Genomic DNA, 12130 nt, shown 5'->3' on the forward strand with positions numbered 1-12130 from the left:
ATTCGTGAAATCTTGTTGTGAGAGTTGGGTATAAACGCATCCGGTATTTATTTTATGTGTTTCGTGTGTGTGTGTGTCGGTCAGTTTAGTTTCTGTTACGTTAGCGTCAAGTCAGGACGTGCTTTCCCTCACAAATCATACATAGCTAGATATACATTGCAGTTACAAGATTCGGCAATCAGTCTGTCACGACAGCCTTTCAGATTGTGATTGACACCGACTCATAATTCTGAAACTCTCTGCAAAATACTGCAATGATTATTGGAATACTCAAATTCATATAAATCTTTTCAAATTTTTCAGTTAGAATTTTGTGTTTGTAACGTGAAAAGAAGTGCAATTATGTGAATGAACGATCGATAGTTTTAAGGAAGGCAAACGTGTGGTATAAATAAAATGCATACTATCGATCGATGTTTTCGACTTTTGAAGGTGAGTAGCAGAAGAAGAGTCATAATTATTCTTGGAATCATTGGTGGACTCTTCTTGGCATTGAATTATGTCGCATCCAATCATGAATTCACCAATAAACGCTTCTTGCCTGAAAATAAAAATCAGGATAAGACGATTTTAATAAGCCACCCCCGTCGATATGATTTCGTGACAGAACTGACTACTCCCACCATCACCACCAACAGCGAAATTGGCATCATCAGTACCATTACGCATTACGAAGATGATCGAGTGAATGAATCGTCGTACAAAGAAATGGACAAAATTATTAATGAATACGAACCTTTTCGTGACCAATTTGTAGGTTTTGAATCAGTTAACTCTGAAATAAATAAAAACCAAAATATTTTCAAAAACGAAATGTTTTCATTCTCCTGTGAAACGAAAAGCTTGAGACGAGCTCAGAAGCGGAATAAGAACCTTGTAGTGTATGAGAATTTTGTTATCTCAACTCTCAGCATGGAGTTAGAGTGTCATCAATCAATAACTTATACAACTCATGGGGATTATAGATATTTAGACAATTTGATTCCATTAGTTGACCGCTGGGCTGGACCGGTATCTATCGCTATTTACTCGCCAGGAGACGATTTGAAGCGTACATTAAAAATAATCAGCTTTCTCCGAGATTGTAATTTTCAAAAGATTAAGCAATTTGTAACGTTTCACTTATTTTTCGACGTGTTGTACTCAGAAAGCCCTGTTTATGGTGAGCAGTTCCAGTGGCTGGATTCAATGTATCAAAAAGGTATGAAAACACAAACATTCACTTATATGCATAGAGAGATACACAAGTTCTACATATTTTTTAAAACTTTTTTTCCTAGAACGTTGGGAAAATTGTTCGATAAAACCAGACCCTGTTAAACTACGCAATGAAAATACTTTCAGAATGAAACACGGATTATTGTATCCTGTAAATGTCGCAAGAAATATTGCGAGAGCAGCAGCACTTACACATTTCGTGCTCCCAAGTGACATCGAACTCTATCCCAGCATAAATCTAATCCGAACATTTTTCGAAATGCATTACGAAGAGAACAAGAATAATGAGAAGCCTGTGATCATGCCCGCACGACAAGTGTTTGTCCTGCCCATATTCGAAATCGAAAAAGGAGTGATGCCACCGCAGACCAAATCAGAGCTTGTGCATCTACTTCAAATTGGAGAAGCTATTCCTTTCCACTATAAAATTTGTAAGGAATGTCATTTAATTCCCAAATTTATCGAGTGGAATCAAATGCCACTGCATCCTGAAAAGCTTCAAGTTTTTCATACAGCCAAGAGAAAGCCACCCTTTCAGTTTTGGGAGCCGATTTATATCGGCACCAAGTACGATCCTCAGTATGACACGAGGTATAATATAATATGGTGGTGGTCAATAAGTATAAATGAATTAATATGATATTAATACATCAGATTGTCATATGAGGGATTGCGAGACAAAATGACTCAGGTATTCATTATACCCTTTTAATTGTCTCCAATTCTAAATTTGTACTATATTTATATTTATTTCTTACAAATATGCACAGGGATACATTTTGTGTGCCTTGGATTATAAGTTCCTAATTCTGGACAATGCCTTCCTCATTCACCGACCTGGAGTGAAAAAGTCTATGCATGAGATAACAAAAACAGTAGTGAGACAAGACAGACTTATTAATCTAAAGATTAAAGTAGAACTTTTTAAAAGATTTGGAAAACAAGAGGGTTGTACATTATAAGTGCATTCAGCAATATATCATTCGAAACTGTAATCGGATCATATATGTAAATATTTAAATATGTGCAATGTTTGTAGAAATATTTTTCATAACGTCAGAACGAGAAAGGAGTACACGGTGAAATAAATGAGAAACATTATTCTATCCAATACATTTGCAAACCAACCACAATCTCCTCTGTATAAAATTTCTTCCTCTACCAATTCTTCATGATCGTCTTCAGTTCTCTCCATATTTATAATTTCTCTCGAGTTTTCACTAGGATTTGGACTTGGATGTGGGCGTAAACACAAGATAGTTCCCACAATTCCGTCCAGAAGTCCGTTAATCCACGCAGGAAGTTGTATGGCCATGTGCGCCTTGGCCATGTGTCGGAGACCAATTGTCCATGCAAGGGCAAGAAGAACCATTACAAGGGAGTCGCGAAAGTAGCAAACTGATGAAAGTTAGTTAATTTCAGGAACAAAGTTCGAATGTTAATTTATGTGTGTACCCACCTAGAAATGGAACTCGTTCGCCATTGTCAGGAATAATGGAGTAAATATAGTTCAAATAAATATTGTTGAGCAGAAAAGCCACCAAGATGACGGGGATTCGTTCTTTTGCAAATGGATTCAACCAGAAACTAGTTAAAATTGCAACCGTGATACCTAAGTACATGCATAAAGATGGAAGGATTTCTTACATACTTTTACTATGGGTAATTGAAAAGTACTGCATCCAACGAACCGATAGCTACAACCACGATTCCTGCAACATGAGTTGAAGAGCGACGCTGAATGTCCATCCTAATTTGAATTTCTGTGAAGAGTATATCCATCTCAGTCCACGATTTTTGTTCGACAGAATTATCAACTAGATCCCACTCTCGATTTTGCAAGGGTTTTTTGGCCGAGAAAGGCTCGTCATCCATCTATCAGGGTTTTAAATTATGGAAATGCAAAGATAGCTTTACAACAATTATCTGCACTCTCTTGCCTTCGTATGATTTTCTTGCACTTGAAGACTAATTTCGCTCCCATCGTGAGCCCACGCCGTTAGGTTTATGGAACACCTTTGTTTGTCATACGGCCATCGGTAAAAATCCACGTTGTCACATTCGACAACCAGACTTGCTGGTGGAACCCACAATAGGATGGAATTACTAGCGTTTAATGATTGAGCATGGATTAAAGTATTGCCAAAATGATCCAGCTCGCTTTTCTCATAACTGACATGCATGTAAAAAAATAATGAGGTTCATAAATTTCTACTCCGCTATATCAATAAAGTACTACATATATAAGGCATCTTACCTGTTGTAGACCAAGATGTCAGGTCGCCATACCTCAGTGGGATAAAATTGAATTGCTGATAAATTGCCGTACAATAATGGATCCCAATGAATAAGCTCATCTTTCCATATCTGGGTTATCAAAACATTTATTTCAGTTCCATCTTTGTCGAACTTAAGAAACATATTTATAGCAATATACCAATGCGACCAAACAATGAAGTGTGAGCAGTCTTGTGTTTTCATCCTGTAATATACTCACCAAAATTTAAATTTATTAAACTGTTTAAATTTTCCATTTAATGTTGAGTGATATTTTATTACAAATTCAAATCCATAATTGAAAAAGTAAATCTTCACAACGGTAGTATTTTGGTGGCTTTGAACAGGCCTTGCATTCTTATCATAGTTTCTCAAAAGGTCTTGTCGAAGTCTAGAAATGTCTGCAAGTAAAACACGCATGTTGCGTATGAACATAAATTGACATATTCATACCACCTACTTTTATGATGCCAAATGAAAACTGTATGACGGAAGAGACAAGAAAGAAAGAGTGAGGATAATAATTGGTTACCTGTCACGTCAGCTCCTTCAGTAACAGAAAGACAGCATGATGACAATATCAACAGTACAATTTGTCTCATTTTTAATACTCAATAATTTTTCGGAAGTGCAAAAAATTTACTAAATGGAAATGGAGTTTACACTGACGCCCATTCACTGAACTGGCAATGACGTAATTCTATTTAAATGCATAAACCACAAGCAAGATCATATTAAATGAGTTGAAATTGGAGACGTGTGTATTAGTTACGCATGAATCCTCAATGCCATATGCTACATAGATATATCAATTTCATTGACGTTGTTCATTACAGAATAAAAACATTATCATCAATATTTTTTATTACCATGTACAAGATTATAAAAAAACATAATTCCAGTTTTAGACAATAGTTTAGATTACGATTTGGAAGATTCCTCTTGTACTCCTTTGAATAACAAGGCACTTGTTTTATCCAAATGGACTGAAATGCAAAGTTACATTTAAAAAATAATCAAGAAATAAAACTCCATATAAAATATCAATATCTGTCACCTGCAAACTGTTGTAAGAACTTGGGCTTATTTTTCCAGTATACAAAAACAAGGAATACGGGAATTCCTGAGAGGACAATGATGACTGCAACACCTGTAAATTTATAAAGACGATAATTTTTTTATTGCGCTTGGAGTTCATCAAACCAATAAAAATATGAGGTCATACCAATTTCAGAAGCTGGACTTGTGCAAATTGGAACAAAGATCAAAAATATGCAAATGATCAAGAAAATAATTGGCAAATATATCGGCATCTATTTTAAAAAAATGACAATTAAGTGTAGAAACATTTTATTTTTAACAAAAATAATGAAAATATTACTTACTCGAATTGGTCTATGAGCAGTAGGATTCTTGTACCGGAGCCACAAAAGGCCACAGACAGTGACCCCCATTGCCAGTGCTGGTATAAAAAATTAAACACAGTTTCGTGCGTCGTTTCAATAACCAATCTCAAATTGTGTATTACGTACCTTCAACGAAAGACACGTAATTTATCAAAATATAAACATCCTTAATCATTAACATTGCTATAGACAAAAAGCCCTGAAATAAAAATTACCAAAATCTCAAATTTACTTTCACTCGTATATATTTATAAGGTTTTGTACTTCTCACCAGAAACACTAAAGCAGGAATTGGGGTGAAAGTTTCAATGTTAATTAAGGCTAAAGCTTTGGGAAGATGTCCTTCTCTCGCTCCCACGAATACCAATCTGGAAGCTGAAAGATTCAAGATGACGCTATTTTAAAACTTTTTTTCAGACTTAATTATTATGCCTAAAGCCTAATTAACGTATCCTGCCCCGCTCCCCTTAACCTCATCGCCCTTTATATACTACCAAGAAACACAGCATTGGTCCCCAATTATTATTGGAGTGGAACGTTCTCGATTGCCCCTTCCAAAGTTATCGCTTTTGGTTTGCATCTACCTTTTTAATACTGGAAATAAAATGCAATTAAATTCTACTTACCTGCAAAGATTGATCCATTTAATGATCTAAAAAACAAATCAAATTTAAACATCATCAATAAAAGGGTAAATTTAGTACTCTTTAGATACCCAAAAGTGGAACACGCAACAAACACCGGAATAATCCAAGCCATCGGTCCAAGTATTCGATCTCAAAAAAAGGAAGAAAAATATTAGTACATATTTTTAAAAACAAGCAAACGACTATTTATTTATTTATTGTATTGAACGAAATGATCACAGCATGAATATTTGTTATTCGTTACAATATCGAGAACAATCCTTCATACATAAAGACGCGTCACAACCATGGCAGGACGCCTTCTTGATAATAAGGCCTGGATGAAATTGTGAAGACGCCCGAGAGAGCAAAATTATTAAAGATTAGGGTGGTTGTGGTTGTATACTATTTTAATTGTACATTTCTTTCCAATGTATTCGTTAAATTTATTTCTTGATGTGTTGAAGTTCGATTTAGTATTAAATTCTACTACGACTAATTGAATTTGCAATGCATAATATTGTTTGAGATTATTGATGTCTGAAATTATATATGAGTTTACAAATAAATTTACTTCTTACCTGATGTTTGAGTTATGAGTTATGTTTAAAATTCTTACCTCCAAAGCTCTAAAATAGATTAATAAACAATGTTACCCATAATAAAGGGTGAATCAATTAGAAAAAGCATTAGTAAATAGCTCTAAGAAAATGAAATATGAAGCAAAATTCAAGGTATTAAATTACCACAGCCACCGCATTTGAATCAAGGATTTCTTGGGTTGTCAATACCTGTGTGGTATAAATTTAGACTTTGACATACATATTTAAATATGCAGGGTGAAATTTTTTGCACTTTTGAAATTTATGTTTTTACCACAAAGTAAGCAACGTTCGCCAGAGTGTAAACCAACGTAACTAAAGGTAAACTAAAGGAAACGTTGTATAATGTGATAACGCGTAGAATCATTCCTTCATGCATGCGTAATCAGTATACGTTTAATTACCTTATCCAAATGGCTCGTGGAAGATTTCTGTAAGCGTGGACAAATAATATAAATACTGATGTGAGGATATTAGTATTTACAGGAGCTCGTAAGAGTTGAATTATGTCTGACCTGAATGGATCCTTCAGCTCCTCTGGGGCCAAAAATATTAACATTAAATAACCACAATTTTTTTACTGTCATAAAAAATATTTCTTTTGACAAAAATTTTTATTTTTATTTTCCCGTTCAATCGTTTATGGTGAAATTATTTAATAGGAAATTGTCAAGAAAAAATATTGCATGCAAATATACGGGAACATCTCATGATAAAAACCTCTTTGTGGGTAATGTTTTTAAATTTGAGGGTAATATTTTTCTCTGTTTGAATCATACCTGTCACAAAGTTTAAGTAGTTCCACCCAGCAAAGGAAAAAAGTCCAGAGTAAAACGCTAATGCAATATTACCAAGTCTGAAATTTCAATGAACGCAAATTTAAAGGAAAATAAGGTATTTAACAATCAAAATTATAAAATAATGTTTGCTGCTGCAGCTAATATTTGTTTTGGATACGTTTAAGCAATGACTTCTTTGAAGCATATGAATTTCGACTGACTAGTGAGAACATAAGAAATTTTGTAAAATAGAGTGGATTTTTGGATTTTCAGAGTGAGGACCTGGAAAATGACCCCACAGAAATTTTGCCGTAGGGACATGTAATGCATGCATTTGACCCCATGGTCTCTTGGATCTGAAGTACATACATATGTATATATCGACTTTATACGACTAACTCAAACCATAATTTCAAAATGATATAGCAATAATATTAATTTTCCAATCCAATTTCAAGATAGTTGATTACATTTATATCTACATATAGTGCCATTCAATTATGCAATTCATTTTTTAACAATTAGCTAGATGTCGATCTTTCTAAATTTTCTTAACTTTTGATGCAAATTTTGCATTTTTTTGACTTTCAGATTACTGTTTTATCATACCCAACATTATTTTTTTTCAAACACTTATTTTGCATTCCTTGCATGAAAAGGCAAGGAAAATAGTCGCGAACTATGTAGGCGCAAGCGGGTTATATAATATGTCCCCACTCCCCAGGTTCCAAATCATTGTCCGCGGGCACTGGAGAGGCTACAGAAATTTGTGGTCTGTGGTGGCCACAAATCACAAGTCCATGTTTTTCCTAATCGGACTAGCATCTATATTATAAACTGGTCATATCATATGCTGGTTGTTTTAATTTTATACTGTATACTGTTTTAACTTCTTTTTCGTCTATTTGTTGGGTAAAAGTTGGTTAACGTAAACTAATAATAATGCATAATATAATTTGCTATGTTGTTAATACCTTCCATTTTGATCCTCAACCCCGGTGTCCTTCCGAGTTACTGCAAACGGGTCTGCGAGATTGTTTACTTCTCCGACGCACATAACCACAAGGCCAGCAATAATTATGACAATCAAAGCTATAATCTTCGTTGCAGTAAATACTGTCTGCAAGTTTGCTGGATTGGTGATCATCAGGGAATATGAAATAAATAAAACCATTAAAAAGTTTTGTCAAAAATTAGTTAAAAGTTGGATTATGTATGAACTGCAAGTGCAGAGGGTACAGTGAATTAATGAACGTAAGGAGTGGAATTTCCGATTTGACAACAAAATGTGTGATTTAGAGGGAAACGATGTACAATGATAACGCATAGAATCTTATACACACAAAATGATTCTTTCATGAATGCGTAATCAGTATACGTTTTTAATTAAAATACATTTTCTTACCTCCCCATTTTACATTGTAGCAATTGATGGCTGTCAGTAAACCTGAAGTGAGAATAATCATAAGACTTTTTGCTAAGATACATTCAATTAATGAGTTAATACTGCATACCAATAACGGCAGCACTAATCAGCCTAACAGCCAAATCGGGTGGTTGGCAATCCGGCCAAAATGGTTGAAGCAAGTAATATGAAAACGTGAGTGAAAGGATTGCATTTCCTGATGGAACGATAACAATTAAAGCCACCCACATGAAGAGAAATGCTGGTAGCTCTCCAAATGATTCGAAAATGTATGCATATTCCCCACCGCTTTTCGGCAACATGGTCCCTGTACATCACCCAAGATTTACAAAAACATCCATATCCATGATATCTAGTACAGATTTACCTAGTTCCGCGTAACATAGGGCTGCAAAACATAAAACATTCAATATCTTCCATTTCGAAAGCAACGTTCACAGTAAATAAGTAATGTAGTAATTTAATGGCCGTATAGAGATGTAACTCGAATTGAGGAGGGGTAATATTACATGAATGATACAAAGGGCAGAATAGAATACATACGGAACACTTGCACCTTAATTTTTCACACTCATTTTCATTCTGAAACTTATTTCCTATCGTTCAGATCATTAAAGTATGTGCTTACCGCCCACCAAACACAAGAAACCGGATAGTACCCATACTATCAACGCCAAACCAGGAGAACCGGAATAGAGCAAGACCCCCTTTGGCGACACAAAGATACTTTTCAAAACAAAAACAAAAAATCAAAATTCAAGTCCGCGAATAAAAAAAACATTTACATGCATACACCGCTATTATCTAGGTATTCGAAATTAAGGCGTATGTAGATATATGCACTCACCCCGCACCGATTATCACACCGAGTATGATAGCGCAACCATCTATTAGGCCCAACTCCTTTTTCAATTCCACAGTATCAGATTGGTCCTATTAAGGAAAATTAAATTGCCCATCTTAATCCTTATCCAAACTTGACCAGTGATGAGCAGCAAAATAATTGATCGCAATTTTAATTTGCTGAAGGGCATCAAGACAAAAAAAAATTCTACTGGTGAGAAATATATATAGAAAAAGTACACTACACTCTACAGTGCATATTTGCTAAAATCCAGCTTGTAGAAATAGTAGTAACGTCCATATATGCGTTTATACGTTTATAATTGATGAGCATTTAAATTTTTATTACCTTTTTCTTGACATCTAAATTGTTTAAAACTTGAAGCTCTGGGACATTTTCAGAAATTACACCTTTTCCTCTTCTTTTCCCTTTCATCGTGAATTAAGTAGTTGCAAGTGTTGAAATTGCAACTATTGAACTCCACTGTGTCCTTTCACTAGGTGTTAAGTTTGAATACACCAATCTGTCAAATATGGAAGATATTCGAATGTACACACACTTATTAAATCACTGTCATATTAAAGTAGTCCACATTGTCCCGCAGATTGTAATGTCCAAAGTTGTGAGAAACAGACGCTTTTGAATTGGAACTTCATTTCCTTGTACTCATAAATGATGGATTTGCACTATCTCACTTTCGATCTTAATGAGCGTCATGGATCAGAACAGGTCGAGTCATAAATTTTATAACTGCAAACAAGATGTGCATGCAAGTTGCAAATATCTGTACAGGATTAAAATCAATGCACTGACGATTTCATGCCGAGACAGCGACGACATATGTATGTACATATGTACATACATGCATACGACCAGATAATAATTTTATTTTAAAGCAACACAAAAATGATCTGTTCTTTCCATTGAATTTAATCTCTGTCTCTGATGATGAATGGAACGATTAGAAAATTCATTTTTCCATGCACACGAACTATGATTGGATTAATTGACGGACACTTTTGATGTTATCAAGCCAATTAGGTTAATTTGCAGAGTGATCTGCTCTGTTTCGACATTCACGTCTTTCGACTCGACATGTTGTTAGTAAAGGCAGTTTAGAAGTCATACATACGTACATACATCACACTAATGCATACTTATTACATATATGCGTATAAACAAATACGTATGTACATATGCTATTACTGTATAGTTTCTAAATTCACATTATTAAACCCTAACACAGTAATCTTCATCTCTCTCTTGAGTCAAATTGAAATTCTACTTGATCTATGTATTTATATCTTTCAATTGTATTGCAACAAAAACTACATGTCAATTTCATATTATGCGACCAAATGGTTAATGTCATGAAACCAAAATCCAGATATTAAATTGTTACCTGCTTTCTCCTTCTCCTGGCTCAATAAGTCTTAATCTATGTGTCTAAATATTATACTGCACAGCAAAGTTTATTGTCGTGTCCAAACTGCAAGTAATTTTCTCCTCCAATAACTTTGTCCGCTATGAATATCCAAATAGGAGATATATTGAGTGACACGAGGCACGAGGTTGTGGTGCAAGAAGAGATGAATAATGTATTTGAGAGCACTTGTTGAAGAACAAAATGAGACAAATGGTCCACGGCATGAAAGTGGTTGAGAAGAAGACGAGTTCACTTCACACGGAGAAATTGAGAGTTGGTCGACATGCCGTCTCCTCATCATCACGACGACACCATGCACAAGTGTGTATGCAAATGTGTATGTACATATCTCCAAGAATTGAACAACAAAGCTCAGATCAGAGTCCACCGAAGTCTTGAACTTTAAAAAATTAAAAAAATCCAGAGTGACAGACTATTGGCACAAATGCAACTCAAGTGAAGCAAGTTCGCACAAAACATTAAATAATGGATGAAAACGAAAAGGATTTTGGAAAACAGGAATGCATCGAATCGCGGAACAAATCACGCCGTTGCACAATGCAAATGTTATTTTGATTTAAAAGTTGGATCACGATACACGATAGATTTGCGGAATAAAAATAAACGCCTCCCAATATCATGTAGATTTTATCCGATCTTGTTGCACCGACTTTGATATGCATCCCTAGTTATTTTAAGAATTGTGTTTCCCATGCAGTCTCTCTCCCCCTCTCTATTTTTACTTATGTACATGTACATATATATCATATCCATTCTCTCTGCTTTCGTATATGAAAACAATTTTTTTATCCCAACTCCAACGCCTGAGATACACATATTCCTGGGAAGTTTGACTCGTGTTGACACGAGACGAAAAGGTCAGACACCCGATTATTAATGACAATCATCCTCAATGCTAGTGTTACATATACAGATTAAGCAGGATACAACGCGTATGATAGAGCATTAACAAATTATAATATGTAATTATGCCAACTTAATGAGTGGTTATGATTCATTAATTCAATACAAGAACATAAACCATTGAATTGAAACCGGTTGTGAATTTGTGCAAATGGAAACATTCGAACCAGATTGCATCATTTATTATAAATTCACAGGCTGGTCCGTGGTCCTAAGTAAGTATTTACTATAGCTGCACAGTGTCGATGTTTAGTTATTGAAGCATAGGAATATGTTCTGTTTAAATATGTCTAGTTAGTTACACACAATGCATAATTATGCTGGATCAGGTTGGGTATACAAAATATGTAATACTTGTTACCCTCGCACTATGTCAACTTGTAATGTATTAAGTTAAAATCGTTCAGACACATTTTGAACGAGGCGAGGTATTATGAAGCGACTTTCTGAATATTTATTTATTCAGAAATTAGATTAGATTGCACAGCTTCCTGTGCCTAGAGATTAGAGTAGACTACTTTAAAATGTAGATTTTGGAATATGCAGATCATGAACACTTCAGCAGTAGAAGGTACAACTTCCTGCAATTTGATACCATTATT

The 12130-nt window shown here is 34.8% G+C and overlaps 3 protein-coding genes across 8 annotated transcripts; 1 reads left to right on the forward strand and 2 right to left on the reverse strand.

Annotated features, from left to right (window-relative positions):
• Positions 1–68: 68 nt before the first annotated feature.
• Positions 69–2213, forward strand: LOC110842331 (beta-1,4-glucuronyltransferase 1). Of its 2 annotated transcripts, XM_035846881.1 has the most exons (5): positions 69–1201; positions 1281–1649; positions 1734–1809; positions 1873–1909; positions 1989–2213. In XM_035846881.1, the coding sequence occupies exons 1-5, from the start codon at positions 397–399 to the stop codon at positions 2178–2180; spliced, it is 1479 nt and encodes a 492-aa protein (XP_035702774.1). In that variant the 5' UTR covers positions 69–396; the 3' UTR covers positions 2181–2213. The 2 variants fall into 2 exon arrangements, with proteins under 2 accessions (XP_035702774.1, XP_021943748.2); XM_022088056.2 differs by having other exon boundaries at positions 1281–1809.
• Positions 2214–2232: 19 nt separating this feature from the next.
• Positions 2233–4220, reverse strand: LOC110842341 (acetylcholine receptor subunit alpha-type acr-16). Of its 4 annotated transcripts, none has more exons than XM_035846884.1 (7): positions 4028–4220; positions 3778–3896; positions 3656–3700; positions 3476–3585; positions 2910–3390; positions 2678–2830; positions 2418–2616 (listed from the first exon to the last, which is right to left on the reverse strand). In XM_035846884.1, the coding sequence occupies exons 1-5, from the start codon at positions 4095–4097 to the stop codon at positions 3141–3143; spliced, it is 594 nt and encodes a 197-aa protein (XP_035702777.1). In that variant the 5' UTR covers positions 4098–4220; the 3' UTR covers positions 2418–2616; positions 2678–2830; positions 2910–3140. The 4 variants fall into 4 exon arrangements, with proteins under 4 accessions (XP_035702776.1, XP_035702777.1, XP_035702778.1 ...); XM_035846885.1 differs by having other exon boundaries at positions 2678–2779; positions 2870–3390; XM_035846886.1 differs by having other exon boundaries at positions 2678–2805; positions 2870–3390.
• A 105-nt stretch (positions 4221–4325) lies between these two features.
• On the reverse strand, positions 4326–11157 carry LOC110847496 (Y+L amino acid transporter 2). 2 transcript variants are annotated; one of them, XM_022094448.2, is made up of 22 exons: positions 10581–11157; positions 9527–9701; positions 9182–9267; positions 8963–9060; positions 8702–8722; positions 8423–8641; positions 8314–8355; positions 7883–8039; positions 6909–6985; positions 6645–6666; positions 6534–6560; positions 6404–6455; positions 6274–6318; positions 6147–6156; positions 5617–5677; positions 5528–5553; positions 5173–5276; positions 5028–5100; positions 4881–4957; positions 4721–4808; positions 4553–4645; positions 4326–4481 (listed from the first exon to the last, which is right to left on the reverse strand). In XM_022094448.2, the coding sequence occupies exons 2-22, from the start codon at positions 9611–9613 to the stop codon at positions 4417–4419; spliced, it is 1530 nt and encodes a 509-aa protein (XP_021950140.1). In that variant the 5' UTR covers positions 9614–9701; positions 10581–11157; the 3' UTR covers positions 4326–4416. The 2 variants fall into 2 exon arrangements, with proteins under 2 accessions (XP_021950140.1, XP_035702775.1); XM_035846882.1 differs by lacking the exon at positions 10581–11157 and having other exon boundaries at positions 9527–9928.
• Positions 11158–12130: the final 973 nt, after the last annotated feature.

Source organism: Folsomia candida, unplaced genomic scaffold (assembly GCF_002217175.1).
Source record: "Folsomia candida strain VU population unplaced genomic scaffold, ASM221717v1 Fcan01_Sc001, whole genome shotgun sequence".
Lineage (NCBI taxonomy): Eukaryota > Metazoa > Arthropoda > Collembola > Entomobryomorpha > Isotomidae > Folsomia > Folsomia candida.

Excerpts from the sequence above, each read along its gene's own strand:
- LOC110842331 (XM_022088056.2), top strand. The coding sequence starts at position 397 with ATGCATACTATCGATCGATGTTTTCGACTTTTGAAGGTGAGTAGCAGA. Across the intron at positions 1,202-1,280 it reads GGATTCAATGTATCAAAAAG|AACGTTGGGAAAATTGTTCG; the intron begins GTATGAAAACAC and ends TTTTTTTCCTAG. Across the intron at positions 1,810-1,872 it reads GATCCTCAGTATGACACGAG|ATTGTCATATGAGGGATTGC; the intron begins GTATAATATAAT and ends TTAATACATCAG.
- LOC110842341 (XM_035846883.1), bottom strand. The coding sequence starts at position 3,093 with ATGGATGACGAGCCTTTCTCGGCCAAAAAACCCTTGCAAAATCGAGAG. Across the intron at positions 2,831-2,909 it reads AATCGTGGTTGTAGCTATCG|GTATCACGGTTGCAATTTTA; the intron begins GTTCGTTGGATG and ends GCATGTACTTAG. Across the intron at positions 2,617-2,677 it reads CGAACGAGTTCCATTTCTAG|TTTGCTACTTTCGCGACTCC; the intron begins GTGGGTACACAC and ends AACTTTCATCAG.
- LOC110847496 (XM_022094448.2), bottom strand. The coding sequence starts at position 9,613 with ATGAAAGGGAAAAGAAGAGGAAAAGGTGTAATTTCTGAAAATGTCCCA. Across the intron at positions 8,040-8,313 it reads CTACAATGTAAAATGGGGAG|CAAACTTGCAGACAGTATTT; the intron begins GTAAGAAAATGT and ends TCACCAATCCAG. Across the intron at positions 5,554-5,616 it reads GTTGCGTGTTCCACTTTTGG|ATCATTAAATGGATCAATCT; the intron begins GTATCTAAAGAG and ends TTTGTTTTTTAG.